Raw genomic sequence first — 27,794 nt, 5'->3', positions numbered from 1 at the left:
AAAATCCTACCCTGAGGGTGATGTTGATCCCTGCCATAGGGGCACCTGCATTGAAGAGGCCATACCTGTGAGTGTGTTTCCTCCCTTATAGGGTAGATTTCTGACGGCATCCAGCACAGATTCCTTGGTGTCATGAGCATTGAGATGCCACTCTATCCTGGGGTCACCGCTGTACTGTGCCAAACCTGCATCAGAAACAGAAATATCACAAGGTGAGTTGTAAGGGAAGCATGCAAGGGACTCATAGACATGTGCTAGAACAGCGTTTATAGCATTTCCCCTTCACATGCACCCCTACAGTGCCTACCACCCACCTCCGCTCTCACGGCTGCACTAGAAGCCCATACACTAGGTGGATGATCGGCCATCCATACATGAAATTCTGTGAACTTCGTGAGTTGAATAAACCACCAATTGACGGATGGAAGGTACACATGTCCTTTACTCTTTTCTACACAATCATTATATATTGCTTATCCTATTCTACTGAAAACACTTAGGGTCCGTTCAGACTGGCTGCGTGTGAGAAACGCATGCCAATTTACAGAAAACGCATTGTAAAAAACGCATGCGTTTATAATGCGGTTGTACGCGTTTTTTGACATGCGTTTTGGTAAAAGTACAGAAAATGTATGCGTTAAGAACGCATGCGTCTGTATGCGTTTCTAATGCGTTTGTACGCGTTTTTTGATACGCGTTTTTTCCTCCACAGTAGGCCTGTGCTTTTCAATTGGAGGAAGTAATAAATAAAGTTCTTTATTATTTTTTTTTTTTACATGAGCAAGTGATGTCATTTCCTGGGTGTGGGTTGTGAAGGAGATTTCAAGGAGAAAGGTGTACTGTTTGTTGTTTCAGTAGTGAAAATGTGTACCAATGCTCTGCATAAAAATGCTCTGCTATTTCGAGCCAGATCAGCCTGGCATGCTGTTTGTCTTTATAAAGACTGTGGCCCTTGTCATATAGTTCAGGGTACATCTGGACCCTGACTATGAGCTCTTCCGTAGAGAGCGCTTTCCTGGACACCTCCACACCGCTGTTTCTAGCAGCTGCTGCTGCCGTGCGGCGCCCTCCCCTCTTCTTTCTGGTGGCCATGTTGGAAAAGGAAGTGCGTCATACAGGAAAAAGAAATGAACTATGGGAAACGCAGCATGAGATCCGCATGACAAAACGCAATACCATGCGGATTTCCAACTCGTACATTGATTATCATTGACATGCGTATGTGTGCGTTTCGGAACTCAACGCACACATCTGCGTGCAAGTCTGCGGATTGGAAACGTATGCGTATCAGACGCATTGATGTGAACGTGCGCATAGGAAAGCATTGCTATGCGGTTGTACGCGTTTTTGGACTCTACACGGATTCCTCAAATACGCATAGCAACGCACTATGGTCTTAACGGGGCCTTAGGCCTCTATTCAAGTCACTTTTTTTTCTGCTAAGTTTTCTCCTAGGAGATAAATTTTGGATCTTTTGTTTAAAATAACTTTTCATTCAGCACTCTGCAAATGAAAAAGTACCAAAAAGTAGTGGAAAATGTACTGCCAAAATTATTCGGAGTATATTCTTGCTTCTCCCAGAATCGTCCCTCGACAAGCGCTGATTTATTTACCTTTCCTGGCTCCAGTGGGGGCGCTGTTATGGCTATCCTCATGGAGATAGGCAAAAATAGCCGATCTCCGACGGGTTCGCTCTACTGTGCAGGCGACTTGCGCCTGCGCAGTAGAGCGGCCCGACAGCGATCGGGTATTTCCGCCTATCTCCAAAGCGGAGAGCCGATACTGCGCCTGCACTGAAGCCGGAAAGGTGAATATTTACATCCCTGCTGTTCGGGGAGCTTGATCTCCACCGCCGCAGGACCGAGGAGGACAGGGGAAACCTCAATAGGATCCGGAGGGTTCCCCCACCCGAGGTGAGTACCCCCCAAGGGAAGTTTTTTTCGTTACAGGTTTTGTTTAAAGCTTATATTGGCCTCCCAGGGGCGTAACAATAGACCCTGCAAGGGATGAAGCCGCAGGGGAGCCAAGAAGCCGCAGGGGGCCCTGTAGGGAGTGACTGACAACTAAGGGCATGGAGAGAGAAAACTTTCTGATCTCTGCACAATTGTTCTAATGACTGCATCTTCTCAGCCACTGATAGGGAATCATACAAAGTTTTGTAGACAAAGACTTGTAGACATTCCCTATTCAGGGTAAAGGGGGGCCCATTCCAAAGTTTCACAGGGGGGCCCAGTGATTTCTAGTTCTGCAACCTCCATATTTTTTATTGCAGTAACTACCCCCTCCCTCTCCCACTCACTCCATTGTTCCTATTAAGCAGTATCCTTTATACTAAAACAAACACATTACCTATCCTCGTTTTATCTGCTCCAACATTAAAAGCTCCAACCAGATTCTCGATGAAGAGTCTGACAAGTCTGAAATTGAGTCTTCCGATACTCCACGACCCGTCCACCAGGATCACAATATCGGCATTTGCTTGCGTCTTGCATGAAAACTTGGAATCTAAAAATGTTTTAAAAAGACAGAATATCACATCAGTAACAGCTAAAAGACATTCTCACCCAGGCTCCAGGGATTGGTGACAGGGAAACAAAAGTTACATTCATACAAATCAATTTTAGTTTTATCCGGTGTGCAGATGGTCCAAACTATTAATTTAAAGTTAAGGAAAAATAAAGATTCAACTTGTTACTTTGGTAAGTGCCAGAATTTCACATGGGAATATTGTTCAATGTTGTTTAGTTATAACATAACATTTATACATGTCATTTATTTATTTACTTTGTAATCAAAAATTGAGAAAGCATGATTTAAATTATTCTGATAACAGGCAGCGTGATGAGATAAACATGTGTATGCAGAATATGCATTGCTGTATGTAGCCCCACCCTACCAGTGATGCTTAGCCTAGGCTGATTAACTTTGCGGATATCTCCTCTCACAGCGTTCTGATAGGCCAGGTATATTTTGTACTGGCTTTGGAATTCTCAGAAACAAGCATTCCGCAGAAATGCACCTGACAGGACCAAAGGGGTCACCACCTGTGATACATTTCAGAATGTAAATCAGGGAGAGGAAAGATTATATAATGAGCAAACACAAACTAAATAACCTATAAATTAATATTGAAAAAATACGCAGTTTTATTCAATACGTTATTGTCACTACAGTTCCTTTTTAAGTGCTGAGAAAATATAGATGCTTTAAGATTTTATGCTATCAAGTACTGTATATACTCGCGTATAAGCCTACTTTTTCAGCATAAAAAACGTGCTGAAAAGTTACCCCCTCGGCTTATTTGCGAGTCAGTGGCACAAAACAGATGGTGGAGCAGGTTTTGTTACTGGCAGAGCAGCGTAAGGATTGTGCACTAGTGATCATGCTCTTACCAGCTTGCACCATGCTGTGCCTGTGCCCTCTATCCCTGCAACATGGTGTGCTGCTCCAGACTACCTGTGTCCCCAGGCTTGTGGAGTGGAGCGTGCAAGCAACGAGTCAGTGGAGCAACGATCGGGGATTCTTCCTGTGTGGCAATCGCTGTGTCTCATATATACCACCATCTAGTGGCTTCTTGAGACACAGCTGTATGATCCTGGGCACATCTGGCTATGGTGAGGGAGGCTGACTTGTACTGTATGAACATCTGGCTACCGTGAATATGGCTATGGATGGGGGGGGGGGGGGGGGTTAAGGGCTTATACGTGAGTCAATCACTTTTCCTAGTTTGAGGGAAAAATGGGTACCTTGGCTTATACACGGGTTAGCTTATATGCGAGTATATACAGTAATTAGAATTTTCCACCTTGGTAATATCAGATCATCATTATGGTTGGTAAGAGGATAGCAGAAAGAAAAAGACTGGAATTAGCCAGTAAGCCAAAAGTACTCAAGCAAATAAAAAGTGAAATAATAACATGGGGAAATTCCTAATTTAGCCTTGACATGTTTATCTCATCACATATGTCCTGCAGGGTCCCAAAACAAATAGCATAGACTAATTGTAAACATAACTACAGCATACATGTACTATTTTTGTTACAGCATTTTCCCATGAAATCCTGAAAAAGAGGCAACAGCTATCAAGTGACAAAACTGTAGAAACAAATTTTAATTTTAATCCTCGGCGAACTCCCCCCCAAATATTATGTATGTGACATAAATGATAAACGTTCTACTTTCGCAGGCTCTGGTGAATTCCATGCCTTTCTGGGTATGAATTATTTATATATTTCACATTTATTTTGCTTTGTAGTTGCTTCTTTTAGTTGATTTTAACCAGCTTTTGTAGGCAGCCTAAAATGGAATAAAGAAAAGTAAAATATTAAGTAAGGTCCAGCGTTATCACCTGTAGAGCGAAGGTAAATATTAGAAAGATCATGTAAGTTTTTGCATGGCAGCATTATTATTTGCACTGGAGTTGTCGAACGCAAAGCTACATTTCTACGAATACCGTATATACTCGCATATAAGCCGACCCGCATATAAGCCGACCCCCCAACTTTTCCCTGAAAAAACAGGGAAAAATGATTGACCCCCATATAAGCCGGGGGTAGGAAATGCTGGATTGGTGCAGCCCCCCAGTGTGTCCCAGTATAGCTAGTATAGTGCCCAGTATAGGTAGGTAGTGTCCAGTATAGCTAGTAAAGTGCCCAGTATTGCCAGTATAGTGCCCAGTATAGCCAGTATAGCGCCCAGTATGGGTAGGTAGTGCCTCAGTTTAGCTAGTATAGTGCCCAGTTTAGCTAGTATAGTGCCCCAGTATGGCTAGTAAAGTGCCCAGTTTAGTTAGTATAGTGCCAAGTTTAGCCAGTATAGTGCCCAGTTTAGTTAGTATAGTGCCAAGTTTAGCCAGTATAGTGCCCAGTTTAGCTAGTATAGTGCCCAGTTTAGCCAGTATAGTGCCCAGTTTAGCCAGTATAGTGCCCAGTTTAGCTAGTATAGTGCCCAGTTTAGCTAGTATAGTGCCCAGTTTAGCCAGTATAGTGCCCAGTTTAGCCAGTATAGTGCCCAGTTTAGCTAGTAAAGTGCCCAGTTTAGCCAGTATAGTGCCCAGTTTAGCTAGTATAGTGCCCAGTTTAGCCAGTATAGTGCCCAGTTTAGCCAGTATAGTGCCCAGTTTAGCCAGTATAGTGCCCAGTTTAGCTAGTATAGTGCCCAGTTTAGCTAGTATAGTGCCCAGTTTAGCCAGTATAGTGCCCAGTTTAGCCAGTATAGTGCCCAGTTTAGTGCCCAGCATAGGTAGGTAGTGCTCCGCCCCCCCGCCCCCCGCCCCCCGCTGCTGCTATTACCTGTTTAGGAAGCGGCCGCTTCCTAATCCGCGTTCCTCTTCTTAAGTTTCTTCTCAGAGTATCACAGCAGCGCGCCCGGCACTGCTGCTGTGACGATGTAGAGTGCAGGAAAGAGCGCGGCTCCCTATAGCGGCGATCTGTATCTCCGTTGCCAAGGGAACCGCTCTTTCCTGCCCCCTGCATCGTCACAGCAGCAGCGCCGGGCGCGCTGCTGTGATACTCTGAGAAGACACTTAAGAAGAGGAACGCGGATTAGGAAGCGGCCGCTGCCTAAACAGGTATTAGCAGCGGCGGCCGGGGGGGAGCGGGGAGGGGGGAGCGGGGCGCGGACCACCCACCACCCACCCACCCACCACTAGACCACCAGGGAAGACTCGCATACAAGCCGACCCCCCAACTTTTGACCCCCATTTTGGGGGTCAAAAATTCGGCTTGTATGCGAGTATATACGGTACTTAATAAACAAGATATTGGCCTCAATTCACTAAGCTGATCTCCTGTCTTTAATAACGTTTCTAGAGTTATCACCATGGTGATGAGGCATGTCGTATTCAGGAAACATTTTATCTCAGGCAAACCTAAAGTTAACTCTTCTGTCTTTAAGTAAACTATCCAATCCTTAAAATAACTCCAGAATTTTAAAGTTAAAGACAGGCTGTTAATTAACTGCGTGTGAAAATAACTACAGAGGAGGTAACGTAAGGAATAAAGAGATAAGATAACTCTCTCGCTGTGTGGTGGTAAGTTTTCTCTTGCCTTATCTCCAGCATGATCTTAGTGAATTGAGGCCATTAGCTTACCACTCCGGTGAACACAGTTGAGGGCTGGAGTCTCCCTTTAACTTTTACACACTTCAGTGCTGATACTGGTTAAAGCGGAACTGAATATACGAAAAAATAGAGATTCACTTACCTGGGGTTTCTCCCAGCCCCCTGCAGCCTTCCTGTCCTGCGCCGGTCCTTAAAGATCCTCTGGTCCCCCTTAAAGATCCTCTGGTCCCCCACCACCACTTACAAGTCGATGGCCACTGCGCCTGCACAGCCCTGGCCGCATGCAACCTCGTTCACGCTCTCGTAGCCGGGAGCGTCCTGTGCAGGCGCAGTACGAGAAAATCTCTACTGCACTTGCGCAGTATGCTCCTGGCGACGGGCCAGGGCATGGTTGAGCATTTTCCTGTAGCCAGGAATAGAGGAGTAGGCCACTGGAAGGAGAGGGGAAGTCAAATATGCTAGTATTTGACTCCACCCACATTATGTCATGGCCACACCCACTTTTTTGCCGCCTTATTCGGTAGGGGGTACATTTGCTTAGGGATGACCCACAAAGGTTTACATGTGCTGAAAAGATTGAGAACCACTGCATTACATCATTCTCTAATATTTGCAGTTTACAAACTACACTCTGCATTTTAAACTATGACACAAAGCAGAGCTAATGACCCTTTAAACTTCTCTGCAGTAAAATATTATGTGAAGTTGTCTTTCTCTGTTTCTTTGATTTATAAGTGCTTCAGAAAACAGCACTTAGCTCTCTGACTAAATTAGCCAGAGAGCTCAGAGAAGCTCTTTTGCATAGATAACAAGTTAAGTTTCGTAACTCTTCCTGGAAACAATATGAGACTATTTTCTTTGCTACTAATGTTCTATTTCTTAGCTGTACTACACATACATATCATGATATCATAAGTTTATTTTCACTTCAGATCCCCTTTAAAAGGTTGCCAGTCATAGGCATGGACAAAGCAAAAGTTCCATCCATATAAGTACAACAGTAACCCAGAAGGGGGCGGAGGCTATCTTCCATATAAGTTTAACAGTAACCCAGAAGGGGGCGGAGGCTGTCTTCCATATAAGTATAACAGTAACCCAGAAGGGGGCAGAGGCTATCTTTAGAAGGCTCTCTAAAAGGGGTGCCACTTCTCTAAGGTCCCCAGTATTACGGGTTCCAAGTATGGCTATTACTGGTTATTCTCTTTATTCACAAGGTAAAAGGTTTTATTGCACAAAACAGTGCTTTATTCTCGTTTTCCACCACGCTACTTTTTTTTTTTCTTTTTATTTCTGTTGTTAAAATATCTATCAGGTTTATTCGAAAAAGTGAAGACTGAAGCAGATGTCCGAGGAACAGCTTTAAGGAAAAAATTCTTCAGAAAATTAAAATCTAGTGTGTAAAGAATATTAACTGCATTTGAATACAGTTTAGATTCTGTTTGAATAACGTTTGGTCTAAGCAGCCATTAAATTAGGTGTAATTAGCAAAGCAGTTCAAATGCAGACTAAAAGGACAAGAGAAAATGAAGAATGCAATGCAAAGCTCATTAGTCACAGATGCAAACATAGGTTTACACTGCTTAATAGGATACCATTCAAAACACTAACACTTTACTTACGACATACAGTATCTATCCAATAAAAAAAAGTTCACATTGCACAGAATAGTGTTAATCTCTTTTTACTCTATGTTTTTTTTTAATTATGCTGTTTAAGTATCCATCAGGTGAATTCGAAAATAAAAAATAAAAAGTGAAAATAAGAATAATAATTTCAGTTTGCATTTGAATATTGTTTCACTTCTCTTTGAACAATGTTTGATTCCATCCAGCCATTGAATTAGGTGTAATTAGCAAAGCAGTTCAAAGGCAGACTAACAGGACAAGAGAAAATGGAGAATGCAAAGCTCATCAAATACCTCACTTTATGCTATAATTAAGGTGAATCTCTCCAATGAAGCAAAAGAAAGCAATAAAAACCAAACAGCAGCTCTAACAGTTCTCCATTCTAGCCAACATTTTATAAGATACTGCGACAAGAGTCTCTTTTTAAAAGAACCATCTCAAGGACTGTATAAGATCAGGGCCAGATTCCTGAAAAGGCCACAAAGGCCCAGGGGCCTTGGGCAGCTGCCGTCCAAAGGGGCAGCTGGGCGTGGAAGAGGGGCTCCTGCAAGTGGAAGAGGAGGTTCCAGACTAAATACAGGCTGAGGCTGTTAATGGAAGAAGGGAGCTGCTGCCCAGAGCAACTGTACATGAGAGTGGCTGCTAGAAATGGTTGGTACACATATAATGGGGGGGGGAGGTGCTGTTGCTCATGGAAGGGGAACAACAAGACAATTGGACTAGGGTTGCAAAATGTGTAGATCCGGCCTCTTATGAGAAAGTAATATTAGATTAAACTCTTGTTGAGACATTTGCACCAGAGCTAGAACTCAGAGTCACACCCCTGTTTAGAGTGCTAGCGATATTCTACTGCTGGATTCCGATAGCAAAATATCAGTTATGTTTACCTACTCTTACACATAACCTTTCCTCTAATCCTAACCCTCGCTGGTGGTGTCTAGCCCTAAGGCTCCCCCTGGTGGTGTCTAACCCTAAGCCCCCCCACCCCGGCAGTGCCTAAAGCTAAGAGTCCCCTCCCCTGGCGCCAAATATTAATATTAAGACCTCCCCTAGTGGTGCCTAATCCTAAGTACCCCCCCAGAGCCTAACCTGAATCCCCCCCCCCCTCTCCGGGCGCCAAAACCTACCCACCCTAAACCTTAACCCCCTTTCTGCAGCAAACCACAATATGCGGAAAGCAAGGCAAACTTGGACACCCGGAGGTGTCTGATTAGCGGCAGTGCAAGTTCATTTGGGTGCCTGTTAGCATTGTGGGCGCCGGGGCATTGCGGAAATACTAATTGCGGTATTGCATAGCGGGCACTCCGCGGAATTGCGGCCGTATATTGCAGCAATTATAAAAGCTGCGATTTTCGGCAAAGAAGGTAAACTTTGGCATCAGGGGGAGGCCGATGGTGGGCGCTGCTGTGTTCACCCAAATTTACGTCATTTGCCGCAAATCACGTCCTTTGTAATAAGCGTTTTTTTTCTATAAGGGCTCCTGCACCTTTTTTCAGATTTCAGCGTAGAGTTAGTTGCAGTGGTCGGGCCGTAGCAGTGCTCTTATATAACGCAGTACAGAAAGAGTAAGTGAACAAGTAAAACGCTCTCCTCCCGTTCGGCCACTTCATTCTTAAACCCATCCATCTGCTGCAAATCATCTGGCGATTTGGAAATGTGGTTTCCATGGAGACAGCCTGGAACTATCTTTTTATAATGTCTTATGGGAAATCCATGTCTAGTATAAGGATTAGGCCGAAGCGCAACAGTAGAAAGTGTTAGCCCACTGCAAAGATGTCTCCACGTCATTTAATAAAGCTTAAGAACCCAGCTTTACGTGTTTCTAAGGAGATTGGTCCGGCATGTGGAGAACAGTTGCTGCTTGTGTATATTAATTGTACAGTATAACTGCTCAGCACTTCCTGCAGGCACCTGAAGTCTGTGTTTCATTGGCCGATATTCTCCCCATCTCTCACCTGGCGACAGGACTGACGGGGCTTTTAGCCAATTGTGAATAAGGGCTTTAATTAAAAAGGATTTGTGTCCATTTAATCACTTTACCCCCACAGAATCCATAATTTAATACAAAGCTCTGTCCAACTGAGAAATGACAACCAAGAACACACCTAGCCCCAATCGGACTTTTAGTCTTGCGTCTTGCGATACGATTATCAGTATCTCTATATCAGGTGTATCAAACTCAGATACAAAGTGGGCTTAAATTGGGAACGGATCGAATCTCAATATCTAGTGGACTTATAAAGTTCCCTGGTGTCAAAAGCCCCCCCCCCCCTCTATACAGTTATCTGGTATCTTGTGGCCCTCCACCATCTACTGTACACTTCCCTGGTGTCTAGTGGCCTTCCTTCATCCCCTACAGAGTTCCATAGTGTCTATTGGCCCTTTCCCCTTCCCATAAATTTCCCTGGTGTCTAGTGGCTCCCTTCCCTATACAGTTCCCAGGTGTCTAATGCCCCTCCCCTCTACAGTTCCCTGGTGTCTAGTGGATCCCTTCCCTCCTTTATGAAGTTCCCTGGTGTCAAATGCTCCCCCCTCTCTCCTCTATACTGTTCTCTGGTGTCTAGTGCCCCTCCTCCATCCACTGTACAGTTCCCTGATGTCTAGTGGCCTTCCTTCATCCCCTACAGAATTCCATGGTGTCTAGTGGCCCGCCTCCTTCCACTAGACAGTTCCCTAGTGTTTAATGGTCCTCTCTCCCCTATACAGTTCCCTGGTGTTTAGAAGTCCTCCCTCGCCTATACAGTTCCCTGATGTCTAGTGGCCCTCCTCCATTTCGCTAGTAACATTTAAAGTTTGAATAATTAAAGAAAACCTGAAATTGCTTTAAAATATACAGTTCCCTGGTGTCTAGTGGCTCCCTCCCTCCCCTAAAAAAGGATCCTTATCTTACCTAACAACCTCTAACCCCATTGAGATGGTCTGTTTGAATTAAGGCATCTTAATGACATGTATTTATGCTTGAAAAAAATATCTGTTTTCCCTTTTGATGTTGCATGTATAAAGCTGTCTGTACCACCAGCCTGCAAACTAACAGGATATAAGCCCGACGAAAGCTGCAAGGCCGAAAGCTTGCTTATTTTTATTCATTTTTAGTTAGCCAATAAATGGTATCATCCTGATTTAAAACTTCTTGCTTTTACTGATGGCTAAAACGGTACAATACCCTACTGCTACTAGATGGATTGGTAACCTTCTTGAAAGTGCACCTATCATGTTATCATGTCTACTTATCACAAAGACTGATGCTGCCCATTTAGGCTTTCTTGATGGCAAATGCATTGCAAATATATCACTGAGAACACAGTCACTTCTTTCATTTAACTTCCTCTCTCTCCTATTCCTTTCCATTTCCTAACCCATCTCGCCTATCCCCTCCCTTTGTTTGCTTTTCAGTAACTTCCCTTTCCTATCTTTCCTATGACTTCTTCCTTCTCAACCTCCTCCACCTTTCCCCATTGCTTAGAACGTAAGTGGAGCCATAGAAGTACTTTGAACTCCTCATGCATCTCTCCATGAAGAAACCCACTAATGGAATCCTTGACAGATGAGGCAACACATGACTCTACAATAGCTTTGCTGGTGCTTCACATCTTTCTTATGAATATGCTACTCCACTCAACTTGCTTTCTGTAATCTAAGGAGGACCCACTATTTAGTCTCCAACCAACTAAGGTAAACTGTGGGCAGCTCTAACTGAAAAGTGTCATTTGTATTTTGAGTTCAGTGACCTCCATGTGTCCGTCAACATGTAGGCTGAGCAGAAGCCCCTGCTCTATCCTCCAGCAATTGATACAGGTTCCAGTCGACTGAGGTGGGCATAACTCTTCTACATCTAGTCTACTGCCCTGGCTCATAACATATACGAAGATCGATACTGTAACCCTTTGAGAGAACCTGGCATTTTTATAGACTTAAAGGGATACTGTAGGGGGGTCAGGGGAAAACGAGTTGAACTTACCCGGGGCTTCTAACGGTCCCCCGCAGACATCCTGTGTTGCCGCAGCCACTCACCGATGCTCCGGCCCCGCCTCCGGTTCACTTCTGGAATTTCAGACTTTAAAGTCTGAAAACCACTGCGCCTGCGTTGCCGTGTCCTCGATCCCGCTGATGTCATCAAGAGCGCACAGCGCAGGCCCAGTATGATCTGTGTCTGCGCAGTACACTCCTGGTGACATCAGCGGGAGCGAGGACACAGGCGTGCAGGCACAGTGGTTTTCTGACTTTAAGGTCAGAAATTCCAGAAGTGAACTGGAGGCGGGGCCGGAGCATCGGTGAGTGGCTGCGCCAACACAGGATGTCTGCGGGGGACCATTAGAAGCCCCGGGAAAGTTCAGCTCATTTTCCCCCAACCCCCCTACAGTATCCCTTTAATGCCAAACATGAAATGGGCAAGAAGGGTCTAGGATGTTCTTGATTTACTCAGGTTCTCCTGGGCTAGAGATCATTGAAGACCTTAAGCCATCCACGCCTTGAATGTATTAAAAGTGGTCTGATAGTAGGCGACTTGGGAGACAACCATGAGTAATATCAGATTATGATGAATCACCCTGTAACATACATAGAAATCACTACCATGCAGTCTTGCAACATATCTGTTGCTATGGAGGGTGGCGGAGGGACGACGAGCAGTGCACAACGGAGTGGCTTTTCCAGGCCAGGGTAAATGAAGAAAACAATGTGGTTGGGGGTCGCTCAGGCATCGGGGGTTGCTAAAGATTCAGCATGTTGGACCTTTAGGCAACATCAAGCAGCCACTGTACCCACATTAGATTCACTCTAGATTCACGGCCAAGGCGGTCTTTATTGGCCACCATGGTCAAGTGTAATCTAGCATTTGTACGTAACTTTAGAGAAGCTTTAGAGCATTGGTGGTTGTAAGACAACAGTCACGTGCATGCACTCACAGCTTTAACTTATCCAGTTTATTGTCTTCTTATTTTTTCTACCGGTTTACCTCTTAAAAACTCTGCTTTTGTGCCTGTTTTTTGTCATGCCCCTCCTCCCGTGTCCCAATCCCGAGGTTAAGAATCTCAAATGTAAACTGCAAAAAAGTCATTAACTCCGAGCATCTTGTAATTCCCCAATAACTGCACTGATCTTCTCCCTGGGCTATTGTCTCTCTGCTAAAAGAACACTGTGCAGATGTCAATTCTTTTTTTCTGATCAGACAAGTAGATAAACAGAATTTCCCTTTTCTTTTTGATTCTCCAGCCAAGGGTGAAGACAGAGGCACTTGAACTAAGGTTAATCTGAGGGAAGGACAGTAAAGCTTATTCCTGTCTTGGCCAGAAATGTTGGTGAAGTTTGTGAAGTGTTTATCTGTCTGAGTCAGTGTCTCCTCAGTCACGACTACATGCTGAAGGCAAACAAAAATGAGAACTTCTAGTAACACTGCTGATCGTGGTATGTACACTTTTATTGTGTACGTTTCAATGTAACAGATCCCGTGCCAGAATGTTGGTGTAGAAATCGAAAGGATAGAACATATTTTAATGTCTTCTCCACTAATGAACCTTCACTAGGAACTTAACGCTAAGGTCTTCTTCTCATAATGCCTAATCCTAACTTACCCACCCCCCATGAAATTTGAACACCAAGCCCAGTTTTTTGGGAAGGTCCAAGAACAAGGGGGAAGCTGGACATGGAATAGGGTTTGCTGCATATGGAGGAGGAGACTGCAAACTCGGAACAGCACATGGAAGAGGGGTGCTGCTGCTCAAAAGAGCTGTACATAAAGGAGAAAGGGACATTTATATATGGATGAGCGGGCTGCACATGGAATGGGCAACACTGCTGCACATGGAAGGGAATCAACAAGAAAGTTGGCCTAGGGGCGCTAAGAGTATAAATCCGGCCTTATTTAACACTAATGTAAATGCCATCTAACACCTATTTCTAACCTGACCACCCCAACACTGACTATTCCTCCCATAACACCTAGCCTTTTTGGTACCTAATACTTACCTTTTACCTAACCCTACCTTGCCATTGCCCAAAATCTAAAAGTAGCCTAATGTCACTCCATATTTAAAAGTAATCAATCACTCGTTCAACACATAACAATAACCTAATTGTAACGATTGTGGAATTCTCTCCGTGATCAGCGCACAGGGTGTGCGCTGACACTGCGGAAATCCTCGACAAACGTATAATTTGCGGGAACCCAGCAGAAGGTGCAATGCACCTGTAGAAGGAAATTCCTGTCGGCAGGTGGAGCTGTGCAGTGCAGAGGAACAGCTCCTCTGCCCTACCACACACGCCAGACAGGAATTGTACGAAGGGAAGAAATGAATCGCAAGAGAGGTGATTGAGAATGAGCACAGAGACAGATTGTATGTGTGTGCACCAAACTAGTCGCCAACCCGCGACGGTGCACACACCACAGCAGATATGAAGTAGGAACGCGATCGCGAGAGGTGCGATCGCCAGACGTGTCACAAGGCTACAGCAAGGCGGAGCACGAGAGTAGCAAAGGCACAGCAAATCATACAATGGGGAGATAAGGAAAATAACAAACGCTAACTGAACGCGAACACCGCACTCATTCGCAACAGTGCACGCGTTCATGCGCGGTCTCCACGTGATAAGCACAATAGAGACAAGCACGCGTAACTAACCACTGACAGACAAACATGAAACAGAGGACGGGAGCGCTTGCTTAACGGTTACCTCACCGAGCCTCCAGCAAGCGTTTGTAGCAGACAAGACAGACACACGAAAACAGGAACAGGCGGGAGATAGGATCCACAGCACTAGCGAAAAGAGGCCAGTGTGATCCAGGGAGACAGAGAGATGGAGATCAGACGGATCCACAGCACTAGCGCTAGGCGAGTGCGATCCAGGCAGACAGAACAGAAGGATCCACAGCGCTAGCGCAAGATGCTAGTGCGATCCAAGTACAGAGTAGCAGACCAGAAGGATCCACAGCACTAGCGCAAGAGGCTGGTGCGATCCAGGAAGACAGAACAGAAGGATCCACAGCGCTAGTGCAAGATGCTAGTGCGATCCAAGTACAGAGTAGCAGACCAGAAGGATCCACAGCACTAGCGCAAGAGGCTGGTGCGATCCAGGAAGACAGATCAGAAGGGGCTACCAGTAACAACCGCTGTTCTGGTTAGCACCCAAACACACAGAACGATTTCCTGTCGACCACCGCTGGGACAGGACAATCGCAACAGACAAACAAAACAGATAAGCAATCCTAACTGCACTAGGGAACCTGCCGAGTGCAGTCCCAGGGATTACTCTAAGCTGATATTTGAACAATGAGCAAGGCTGACACTCTCCAGAGTGTTTCACAGGAAGAATCCTTATGACCAGCCAAGGTCTGTGATATCACATGGTATATATAGAGCAGGCCTACAAGGGATGTGGCTAGGCAATTTGCATGACAAATGTATGCAAATTCCTCAGCAACAGCAAGCTGAAAAACTGACAAAAGGTCTCTCTTCCAGAGACCTGCAGAATGCAGACCTGAACAATGGTCAAAAAGCTGCCTGCCTGCACAGGCAGCTGAGCAGATCATTACACTAATGCCCACTTTACCAACAGCTAAGATTGTCCCACCACTCCCTCAACTAACGCAAAGCCAGTAGTCAGCCTATGACAAAAACTAAACTAACTCTCAGCAAGCCAACACTCACATAACATGTAACATTAGCTTAACTCTCTCCTACCTAATATATATACTAACCTATTCATCTACTGATACCTAAAACTAACGAGGCATTGCCTAACTGACATTTACCACTAACCTCCCCTTCAATGATGACTAACATTAATTTAACCCCGTTGACACCTGATAATCTCAACCAATGCCTATCATTAAGCATAAGACTTACCGCATACCACCTCTAACCCTAACTTAGCCCTTCCCAATGACTACCACTTGGGTACCTGTAGTGAGAAAAATTGCCACAAATGGGTGCTTACCTACATATAGTGAAGCCTCTGGGTAATCCAGAGGATTCCCCCGCCCCCCCTCCCCCCCTTCTGCTCGCCGTTTCATGGCTTGCACCTGCGCATTAGCACAGAGCCAAACAGGCTTGGCTTTTTCCACCAAGTGCTACTCAGTGCTACTGTGCAGGTGTGAGCCGTCCTGCTCAGTATGCTTCCACTCGTCCTTGCACAAGAATGCGGCCATGAGCTTTCCGGTACCAGCGCTTGCGTGTGTAAGTAGACGCACACAGCAGACAACATTGTGGCTCTGGACAGGGCTGGATTTACCATAAGACACTGTAGGCTTGTGCCTACAGGTGCCTGATGATGGAATTGCGGCTCACTCCCCTTCCTAAGTGTCTCCTTCCTGCCTTACCTAAGCAGAGTCCTGAGTGGAGAGTAAATGAGATGTTATTCACCAGGGTCTCGGAAGTTCACTGACCAGATCCCCCTTCAATGGGGGGCACCTCGAGCTACTTAATATTGAGGGTACTTCTGGCTACCTAATGCTAAGGGTGCCTGTAGCTACCTATGGCTAAGGGTGCCTGTAGCTACCTATGGCTAAGGGTGCCTGTAGCTACCTATGATGGGCAAGGGAAGTAAGGGAGAATTGACAGCTGGGACAGCCAGCACACTTGCGGTGTGGTTTGCTGAGTGTTTGTAGGTTCAAGAAGGGTGAAATCTAAGGTGCCAGGACCTCTGTGCCTATAGGCTCCTGTGCTGTAAATCTGGGCCTGGCTCTGGAACAGCACAACTGTATTAATCAGAAAACTGACCCTCTCAATATTTACTTTACTGGCAGGAAGGCTGGGGTATACTCATGGCTGTGTCTGAAGATTTAACCCAAGTAACAAACGTGAAAAAAATATTTGAAAGTCTCCCTTGTATAGATCTGAACTGAGAGGATTGTATTTTTACTAAGAGTGGAATATCACTTTAATGGTCAAAAAAAACCTTGAAAGCCCCGTAGATCATTTCCCAGCGTGATTTCAGTCTTAGAAATATGCATTAGTGTAAAGCGAGTAAGCCAGCTGTAAGTGACGGGGGCACGGCTCGCCTCCTCAGCAAGGCTGTATAACAAACTGGCAGCCAGTGGACAGCTGGGAGCCTCATCAGGGCTCAGAGATGAGAGTGCCACCTGGAGGCTGTATGATCATCGCTGCCAACTGGCAGAACTCAGCTATTACACTCAGACCTTCAAGGCGAAGAATTTCCATTCTGAAAAGAATTCTCTCAGCGACGTGGAAGGTCAGAAGGAGTTTTAGCCCAACAAGAAAGAGAAGTTCTAAAACGTTCGGTCCATTTTCATTCTTCTGAAAGTTGACTGTGTGTTTTGTTTAGCGTCTCGGTACAAGTAATTTAGTGCACGGCTGTGATACTCAGTCTGCAAAACCTGCCGAGTTTTCCAATAAAAAAAAACCACTACTGCCTTCACGCCCTGAGGCATCTATTCTTATTAAAGCGGACCTGAACTTAGAATTTCCTCTCTGCTCTAAAAGATAAGCAGCAGCATAATAACTTTTCAAGAAAAACATTCCTGTGTTAAAGTAGGTTCTAAAAAACGTATCTGTAGCTCCGGTTTTTAGCCCGGATCAAAACCTGAGCCACGGATACTAATGTTAAAAATAGCAGCTGCCTTCACTAAAAAAAAAATAAAAATAAAAAAAAGATTCGTCTGAGTTCAGGGGGATTTTTTTTTTTTTTGAAAACCTGAACGGACGGTCCGAATTTGCAACATTTTCACGGACCTCGGATACATTGAGGGGTAGTAAAAAGCAATGGCAAAATGGATCCCCCTCTACACAGACAGCTTTTGCCAGAGCAACGAAAACCATTTTCTGTGTCCCAGGTGAGGGGGGCCGCCATGCTGGAGGGGGCAGCAGGCAGGAAGGGGGAAGTGGGGGCCTTCCTCTCTGCTCCCCCTCCAGATAGTTTCATTGATAAAATCAATAATGTATTAAAATGTAAGCCAAGCAGCGAGCGGGGAACTTACTTCCTTGCGTTCCACCGCTCGCCGTCACTTCCTGCAATGCCGCCCTCTGTACTTCATTGGCCGGTATTGCAGGAAGTGACGGCGAGCGGTGGAACGCAAGGAAGTAAGTTCCCAGTTCGCTGCTTGGCTTACATTTTAATACATTGATGATTTTATCAATGAAACTAGTTGGAGGGGGAGCAGGGAAGGGGCGGACCCAGGTGAGGGGGGGGAATCCCCCTCCTCGCCGCTGCCACCCTTCCTGCCTGCTGTCCCCTCCAGCATGGCGAAACCCCCCTCACCCATGGCCAGGGCTGGGGACATTCCCACGGACTGGAAACATAGCTGCAAAAAAAAGCCATTTTCTTTCAAAATAGAGAGAAAAAATTGTTTACAAAAATGGATCCGTTTTAAACGGATCCGATCTGCAACGGACAAGTGTGAACCTAGCCTAACAGCTGTAACAAATCCTACAATCAATCTGCAATGTGTCTACTTCCTGCTTTCATGGAAGCAGACATAGGGTCAACATCCTGTGTTTACAAATTAGCTGCTCTGCAAAGGCAGCCAGCTAATACAGATGAGAGATCAAATTACAGTTGTGATTAGTCACAGATGAGGGGGAATTAGAGAGGCTGGACCCTCTAAATACATACAGGATGCATTTCTCTGTGTTTTCCTTCTGTCCTGTGCAAGAGTTCAGCTCCACGGTCAGTTTAACATGGACAGCAGACCTGCAATTTAACCTCCAGTCTGCTGGGCAGCAACCACGTCCACGACTCAATAAAGTCTTTTAACTACATTCATGTCAGCATTCTACACATGGTATAGTTACCCGTCAGCAAGAAACTGCCTCATGTTGCTTCCAAATGTGTGGCTGCCTCAGATCTGCCTCTATGGCACGGAGGCATCAACACTGCCAAGAACAGGCAAATCGTCCAGCACATGCACGGGAGAAGCTGATAGGCAGTGAATTCACTGCCTGCAGCTGCCTGTGAGAAAGATCCTAAAGGAGTCCTGTCTATTTGGCTAACTGGGAGAAAGGAGCAGGAGGTGGTGTATCTCTCCTGTGTGAGTCAGCCTGCAGTGTCTGATTTTACTATCATGGCTCAAACTCAACTGTTTTCATTTGGAATTTGTCACCTGCTATCTGTAAAGGCTACATATTGTAAAGGTAAGGGATATGCACTCCAGGATGTATCTATTTGATGTGCCAGGTCCTGTCCAGCAGCACCCAGTACTTGAGTCAAGACCTACAACGTAAATGCTACATATTTTAATAAATATTCGCTTCAATAAAACTTGAAGCAGGCCAAGAAAAAATAGTTAAGATACTCACTTACCGTATTTTTCGGTCCATAAGTACGCACCTAGATTTAGGGGACAAAAATCAAGGGAAAAAATATACTAAACTTGGTGCGTCCTTGGCGCAGGGGCATCCTGTGGAGCTTCTCTCCCCAATTATTGATGCTGAAAATACCTCTTTAAATGTGCAAGGGCAGCGTCAATGGGAATATAACAAATTTAACCACAAATAATATAACATAACATCAAAACAGCACTATGTATCCTAAACATGCACTTGCCAACGTGAATCATGTAAAATATCAAAAAAGAAGAGAATTGGCTCTTGGGTGCATGAAAAGGATGAAAAAACCTTTTAATAGCATATGTCAAAAATGAGCAAACACATTACAAATATACAAATAACAAAAGTACAAAAACCCCACAAGTACCCAAAGAAAACCCCATAAAATTCTCCTCACAAACCCTTCAAAAATGAGTTAGGGGCTGCAGTCCCCCATGTTGAAATACACTCAGCAAAGGCTTGGTAGTGGTCCCACTGTAATGAGCAACTGAAAGGGCCGCCAAGGTGAAAGTCCAGCAGGTAAAAGGCAATACAGGGCAGTTGATATAGGCAAAGCTTCTGATTAGTGTTCCTGAAGTTGGTAACAAGCACAGGTAAGCGGATTAAAAGGCAGCATCCACAGCAAGGCACAAGCAAGCTTGTAAGCTGGAAGTGAAAATGGCATCAAGCGAATTGGTGGCATGCAGTGTGGTTAGATGGCAAGCGATGAGCACATGCAAGCAAAGCAGTCCCCCAATCGCAGGGCATGTGACAATGGGACACAAGACGAAAGTCTTTTCCCAAAGTAGACTCAGGGGATGACAGAAACACAAAATCACCCACTCGCAGGGCACATGAAATCATCCAGCCACCTGTAAGCATGAAAAGCTGTTCTCATATAGTTACCACACTGAAATGATGAAATCCGGAGCCAGTGTGCGTGCCGGCAAAGTTTCTCCCCCCCCCCCCCCTTTTTCTCCCTTTCCCCCCCTCTTTCCCTCTCCCTCCTTTGTCCCCCTCTTTCCTCCCCCTCCCCTCTCCTTCCCTGTTTCCTTTCGTCCCTTTGTCCCTTCCTTCCTTCTTCTTCCCCCAGTCCTCCCCTTTGCCTGTTCGGGTTTGCCCCGTGCATGCATCGGGGACATGCGTCGGGGTGCCCCCCCCCTCCCCCCCCTCCCCCCCCCCCCCTGTTCTTCCCTTCCCTCTTTTCCCTCCCCCTTCCCCGTCCTCTGGTCCCACACATGCCCTGCGATTGGGGGACTGCTTTGCTTGCATGTGCTCATCGCTTGCCATCTAACCACACTGCATGCCACCAATTCGCTTGATGCCATTTTCACTTCCAGCTTACAAGCTTGCTTGTGCCTTGCTGTGGATGCTGCCTTTTAATCCGCTTACCTGTGCTTGTTACCAACTTCAGGAACACTAATCAGAAGCTTTGCCTATATCAACTGCCCTGTATTGCCTTTTACCTGCTGGACTTTCACCTTGGCGGCCCTTTCAGTTGCTCATTACAGTGGGACCACTACCAAGCCTTTGCTGAGTGTATTTCAACATGGGGGACTGCAGCCCCTAACTCATTTTTGAAGGGTTTGTGAGGAGAATTTTATGGGGTTTTCTTTGGGTACTTGTGGGGTTTTTGTACTTTTGTTATTTGTATATTTGTAATGTGTTTGCTCATTTTTGACATATGCTATTAAAAGGTTTTTTCATCCTTTTCATGCACCCAAGAGCCAATTCTCTTCTTTTTTGATATTTTTCTCCCCAATTATTATGTCCCTTTGTACCCCATGTCCCCCTAGTACCCCTGTGTCCCCCTCTGTCCCCATATAGCCTCATCTGTTCCCCTCAGGTGTCTTCTTCTGTCCCCGTTTCCTTATCTGTCCCCCTGTGTTCCTTTCTGTAGCCCTTCTGTCCCTCTGTGTCTCCATCTTTCCCTCTGTCACCTTCTGTTACTCTGTGTCCCCTTCTGTCCCTTGTCTGTCCCTCTTTATCCCCTTCTCTCCCTTGTCTGTCCCTCTGTGTCCCCGTCTGCCCCTCTGTGTCCCCTTCTGTCCCCAGACAGAACAAGCCACATACCTGCAGTGGTCTTCTGCCACCAGTCACTGCTATTGTGACTTGGCAGCTGACCAGGCTTAGGGCGGCATCGGGCAGGCATCGGCCAGGCTGTGGCTTGAACAAGAACATATCCCATGGCAACCCGGAGGAGAGAGGCTCCTGACATGGCTGCAGCTGAATGGTGCGCAGCCCTGTCAGTAACAGCTGCCGCTAAGTGACTGCCACAGACGGTCTCTCGGACGGGACCATAGCGCCATTATTGGGCCAATCACTGAACTAGCTTAGTAATTAAGGACACATAGGGACAGAAAGGGACACAGAGGGACAGGCAGGTATGCAGTTTGCTATCAAGTATGCACATTCGCATCGCGATCTGGTGTGCGCGTTCGCGTCACGATGTGGGGGGGCACATGTATGTTGTATCCGGATGGCAAGGTGCAGGGACTTCCCCCCCCCCTCCCCCCACTTTTGGGGGAGAAAAAATGTGTGTTATGGTCCGAAAAATTAGGTATGTAGAGGGAAAGTTCTGAAACCCGTAGAGCCTTTCCAGTCCTCTCTCTGCATCCCTTGGTGAAGTTCTTTGACTATCTTAGCCGAATATGTCTTATGCCCAACTTGGACAGTCTTTGGAAGCACTCGTGTCCCTAAGTACTTCTGAAGACAAGCAGAACCATACTGAGCCTGTCTCTGGAAACACTCAGAGATACACGTGCTCCTGAAACCTTCTTAGGAGTCCCGAAGGCACATCATTTCAATGGAGGACAGTGGTGAAGGAGAGAGGACCAGGAAGCCTCTATGGAATCCAGAGCTTTCCTTTTACATAGGAGAGTCTCTAACCAGAAGAGAGTTTCCTCGCTTCATGAGGTAGAATGAGCTAGACAGGAACAAACTTGTGGTTTAAGTTTGGGGTATTTTCCTTCATACAAGCACAGGTGGCAGAATAAGTCAATTTGAGCAGTGATCAAGGCTGGAAGATGAGTGATGATTACTGTATATACTGAGTATGGAAAAGGCCCTGATAGATGTGGAGGAAACATACACTGCAGTAATGGCAGCATCAAAGCCCTTGTGCTGAGTGTAACGCCTTTATGTGTTGAGGTGTTGTACAAAGCTGGATAATGTAACTGGATCTTGTCATATACATCCTGACGTGGTGACAGAACACGAGTCACTTATGGCAAACAGGCATTCCTCAGCTGTGGAGCAGCTTAGAGTGTTGAGGTATTGGCACCAACCAACCACAGCATTAAAACCACTAACAGCTGAAGTGAACAGCATTGACTATCTTGCTATTATGGCACCTGAGTTCTTAAAGGTGATGATAGTAGTTTGCAGATATCTGCTGAAGGTTAGGGCGATTTTACCGCAAATAGAGCAGTAAAATCACTGTACATTGTACACTTCTGCGCTTCAGAGTGATCGCGATCAGCGATTTATTAAGCACTGTATCGCGATCGCGCCAGAATCGCAGCAAAAATGCTGCAGGTAACGCATTAATTGCAAAACGCTCGCGATCGGTGCCAATCACGGCAGTGAAATCATTGCCATAGGTTAGAATAGCACTAGCGCTTTAAAAAGCAATAGCGCTTTGGTGATTAGCAGGAATCTCCCGCTAATCGCCCTGGTGTGAATGGACCCTCATGTATTGGGTTGCATTGCAGCAGAAATGCCCGAGCCGAAGAAAAAAGTGCGCTATGCATATGACCCTGTTTGCGCACTTTGTCCCAAGGTCATCTGATTGACAGTTTGTGTGTTGCGGTGCAATGTGATGGGGGCGGGGTATTGCACTGCAAATGCACAGGCCAGGTATAAAACTGGCCTGAAGGTGGTGGAATATAACCACTTAAGTACCAGCGGTCTCTGCTCTCTTACAATACAATAATGTCATGTCAAGTGCTGAAACTGACAATACTATTTTTGTTTTTTAAATTTACACTCATTTTGAATTAGGCACCATCGTACATTATTATTCATTTTCAACAGATTAGACATAACGTTTAAGAAAAACCCATCAAAAGCAATGAAAATCTACTGAAAATGGGGGCCTTTTGATTGATGTTGGTCATTATTTTGATTGAAAAGCCTTTATCTACTGGAGAGGGTGAGAGCGAAGAGGTCTCATGCTCAAGAGCAGTACGTGGTCAATACCTGCATTAGCTTTGTACAGCATTGGACAAAACAAAGCCAGTGGCAGTGTTGGAGCGATTGTTCTAGGCTCCTCTTCCAAGTTTTTACACGTGGAACCCGAGTCCACCTTCAGCTCATCAGCAATCAAGCTACAGCTATTTTATGCCATAGGCACTGGCGTAGCTAAGGAGCTGTGGGCGCACACCTACCAAGGCTAACTATAGTGTCAGATTCAAAGCATCTATAGAAGTGATTATTACCAGCACAGGACCAGGGCCCGGTTCTAGCTACAATGGGGCCCTGGGACAAAAGTAACTTCGGGGGCACCCCCTGACACCACCCTTCCAACCAAATCACCCCCCAGGGCCCCTGAGCTGGCTGCCAGGTTTGATCCAACCCACTCCCCCCACAATATCATTAGGTGTTCATCAGTCCATCATATGTCCTCTAGAAAGCATTTTTGGGGTTTCCATAATTGACCTGCTTCTTTTTCTAGCATCCCCACTGTCATTGTCATGCGTCACCATAGCACCTTGGGGGGACCACAGGCTCTGGGGTCCTGGGGTAATTGCCCTCTTTGTGTCTATGGAAGTGCCAGCCCTGCACAGGACCAATAAAGAGCTAATACCGTGGTTGAGGGAGGGCCCTTCGGGCCCCGGTGCGGAAGCAGCCTCTGTATCCCCTATTGCTACACCACTGGTAGCTCACTCCCACTCATCCTCACCCCTCCCTCACCAGAAAAGCATACCGATCAAGAAAGAGTCAAACTGTGTGTCTGCACAGGGCAAAAGCCGTCCAAAGCAATCAAGAACGTTCATTTCAGATGACTATTGCAAGAGTGTACGGGTTACTAGATAATTCCTCCACTCTACTTTGATCAGAGATCATTCTGTAATCAGCAACTCATATGTTAGCAACACAACCTGAAGGATAAAATAACTGTTACCTCAAAAATGTAAAAAGTTGAACAAAAAAAACAACATATCACACCTACAATAACACCAGCAAAAAAACAAAAACAAAAATGTTAGTTCTCTCTTACATTCCTTTGGCATTGGACAGATGTGAGAATGTTTGAGAATGGGCTCTGAATGAGCAGAATGGTCAATGGATTGTACCTTCTTCTGGGACTCTGTTGTCACCTTCAGCCTTCTTACTTTTGCCCGATTTTTTCTTCTTCTCCAGTTCCCTAACTAGAAGGAAAAGAAATAAATAATTAGACTTGAAACCCTTCGGAGAGCATCTTACTACAATTGCCACCAGAAGAGAAGAGGAACACTTCTTGTTGAACAGAAGGAACACAACAGTTCAAACAATAAAACCAAATAGGATCAAGATTAAAACAAACCGGAGATAAACAAATAGTATACATTTATACTCACCTGAGGCTTCCTCCACACCCTGTGGGCTTGATCGCTGTCCTCCCAGGCTGTTCTGTTCTCTCAGGTACACTTTAAGAACTTGAAATGTTTAAACAACCCTTTACCTTCATCCTCCAAGTCTACTTCAAGCAGCAAAAAGTCTAGAGCCGCCCAGCCCCCGGTCCTGGCCCTCCTCCATCCCACCGACAGATCCCTGGGGGTGGGGGGTGGCCAACTATAGTTTTGCCCCTACGTGCCAGTAATTTTATATGCATAGAAGCAGGGAATGTATAATGCTGAGCTGCTGCCACCTCCACTCTACATTTAATTGTGCATTTGCTAATAGGAGGCTGCGCAGTACAGCCTGGAGGACGTCCTATGACGTCAGCGCGCCCTCGTGAGGCGCATTTTGGAGCGCAGAAGAGCCCGACCTGGCAGCCGGCCTGGCCAAGTCGGGTGCGCCACCGGAGGAGACCGGGAGCCTCTGGAGTGGCGGCGAGGGCACGTCCTGCCTGCCACGGGCTGGAGGAAGCCCCAGGTAAGTGGATTAGTGTTTTTATTTTTTTAGGCTGTACCGCGGATATTCCCTTTAAGGTTATTTTAGAGAGAAAGTAAAAATTATTTATCGGGAGAAAATTCAGAAGAAAAAGTGAATTGCGTATGAGTCTATAGCCCATATACAATTAACTTTTCCTCCTGGGTTTTCTCCTAGGAGATAATTTTTACATTTTCTCTAAAATAACTTTAAAGCATTTTACGATTTAAAATAACTTTTCAGCACTTTGCAATTGATAAGGTAACAAAAAGTAGGTGAAAAAGTACTATCAAAATTATTTTGAATTATTTTGAGTACCGGCATGGTGGTTTGAAAGGCATCTTATTAAAGGATACTGGAGCTGAAAGCAATTGTAAAACTTGCCCCGTTCTTCTCCCTCCCCCTCCATTGTCATCTAAATGCCCCCTCCACCCGCAGGCTCTCTTGGGTCTGTGAGTCAAGCAGCAGTGTGCAGGTGCTGATCCCGCTGAGTACACTGCATACGTGCATGACATCATGACTAAGTTGTGCGCATATGCAGAGTGCAGCCGGCTACGGGGGCGCAATGTATGATGTGCACAGCCAGACCTGTGCACTGCTGCATGACTCACCAACCCAAAAGAGCCTGCAGGGGGCATTTTTGGTGACAAAGGAGGGGTCGGAGGAGAATGGGGGAGCGGTGGGCATGAGAACATCTTCCCATACATGCCTGCTCCCCCCGTTTTTCCAGTTTGTTTCAGATCTAGTATCCTTTAACACGATTAAACATATGGGCAATAATTTTGTAGGGTCAGTAGGGTGAATATGGCCACCTTAACTGTTTGCAATGATTCTATGTGAAGTTCAGTGAACCACAAATGTCAAAGTTCCAAGCAGTGTTTATTCCATCTGGATCACGCAATGTAACATTTTGGAGTCAGACAGAAACACTTTCATCAGGCAAATAAATCAGGATCAGTCATCAGATCAAGGAAAGATAAACAATCGCTGCTATGAGTGATGCGAATGCTGTCCAGCTGTCAGCAGAGCCGCTATGATCAATTTACACTGCTCCAGTTTACTTTCATAGTCACATTAAAGGGACTTTGTAATTTTTGTTTATCATTTCACCTCCAAAGCTTTATATCTCCACATGCAGATGTTACTGTTTCTCCAACTTTCAACACTGAGTAGTCATAATGGGTAATCTTAAGATTTTGTAGAAGGTTTGATGAAAGTAACCTTAGGATGGCCATATACAATTCAATTTTTCATCTTTATTTTTTCTGTTAAAATGATGGAATATTTATACGAGGGCACGAGGGGGCAAGGCAGAGGTGAGAGAGGCTCCAGCCTCAGGGCGCAGTGTAGGAGGGGGCGCACAACTCACTCAGCTATCATTCCCCTATTGTGTTTGAAGCAGAGTGAAATAAGAAAAAAGAATACATGGCAGTGACTGCAGGCCAGATAACTAGAGATTAAGGTGTTGGGGACGTTGGGGTCTCTGGGGCGCTTTTTAGTCTAATAGCAATCAGTGTGTGACGGCTGGAGTGGGAGGGATGGAGGGGCGCACTTTGGTGTCTCAGCCTTGGGTGCTGGAGGACCTTGTCCCAGCTCCACGAGGGGGTACTTGTATAGTGTATTTTCCTGAAAATAAACAGGGTCTTCTATTAATTTTTGCTTCAAAAGATGAATATTTTCAGGGAATGTCTTTTCCATGACCATTACAAACTACATTTATTCTTAAAGCAGACCTGAACTCAGAACTTCCTTTCTGCTCTAAAAGGTAAGCAACAGCATAATACCCTGGAGGCCAGGTTCACACTACACACTGGCGGTAGCGGTGCATCGCAGGGCCAGAAACAGGCCTTCAGGGAACAACGCGATAGTGGACGGTGTTCTGTCTGGCATTCGGCCAAACAGGAAGTGACGCGCGCTTGCGGTCACTTCCTGTTTCGGGATTTGTGGAAGTGCACAGAAGCATATTGTAAAAACACACTTCTGCGCATGCGCACCGTGACGTCAACTCTTTAAAAAAACAATCGCATCACCTTAGACTAACATGACTTGCGGGCCGCGACGCAGATCGCAGTAAGTAAACTTATTAAAAATAATGTTTTTGTACGTTTAATGATAAAAAAGAATATATTTGAAAAAGCATAGTGGATCTTTCTCATATATACTTATACAGTTTTCAGTTTCATGTAAATTATAGCTTTGTTATATTTCTCTCTATATACTGTAGCTTCAAGGCAATCCCACTATAAATGTAATTATAACGTGTACTGATAAATTAGCACCCTTTTTTCCCCACAATGAAACATTCACTACATACACATCATTAATTATTTTACTACTTCATTTTATTACATTGCATCATTTATTGTTGCCATTCCCTCCATTTAAAGCACTAAAATGGTGAACAACTGTAAAACTTAAAATACATGTGTACACACTTCTACATGTGTCCCAAAGTAAACCCACTGTAAATTACTGACTTCTTATATAGCTGTCACTTACAGTAGGTATTATTATTATCTGACAACTCTGCACCTCTTACCCTCAAGCTTAAAAAGAGGTGGTAACTAAATAAAAAAGAAAATGCAAAAAAATAGTTAATGACTCAAAAATAAATGTAAATCCCTTTTCTTGTAAAATAGGTCCCTATATGTCCCCCACTTTTTTTTTCTTTTTGACTGGTCCAAATGTCTTTGCCTAATTGCAGGAACTATGCAGTGCCAGCAGCATTGTGGGAAGTTAGTTTTTTTAGCTAGAGTAACAAGCTTATCACAGCAT

General features: G+C 45.3%; 1 protein-coding gene across 5 annotated transcripts in view; it reads right to left on the bottom strand.

Moving 5' to 3' along the window:
* The window catches only part of COL14A1 (collagen type XIV alpha 1 chain), a 430,812-nt gene that overhangs the window by 185,698 nt on the left and 217,320 nt on the right, over positions 1-27,794 (bottom strand). For 4 of the 5 annotated variants that reach the window (XM_068237960.1, XM_068237961.1, XM_068237962.1 and 1 more), the window contains 3 exons: positions 24,242-24,316; positions 2,350-2,505; positions 66-185 (listed from right to left, as the gene is read on the bottom strand). In XM_068237960.1, the coding sequence (XP_068094061.1) occupies positions 66-185; positions 2,350-2,505; positions 24,242-24,316 (351 nt within the window). The remainder of the gene's footprint in view (positions 1-65; positions 186-2,349; positions 2,506-24,241; positions 24,317-27,794) is intronic. The other variant, XM_068237964.1, reaches the window with a different exon arrangement.

Source organism: Hyperolius riggenbachi, chromosome 5, assembly GCF_040937935.1.
Source record: "Hyperolius riggenbachi isolate aHypRig1 chromosome 5, aHypRig1.pri, whole genome shotgun sequence".
In the NCBI taxonomy this organism is placed as follows: domain Eukaryota; kingdom Metazoa; phylum Chordata; class Amphibia; order Anura; family Hyperoliidae; genus Hyperolius; species Hyperolius riggenbachi.
Note: the sequence above shows the minus strand (reverse complement) of the source record. Positions and strands in the feature narration are given on the sequence as shown.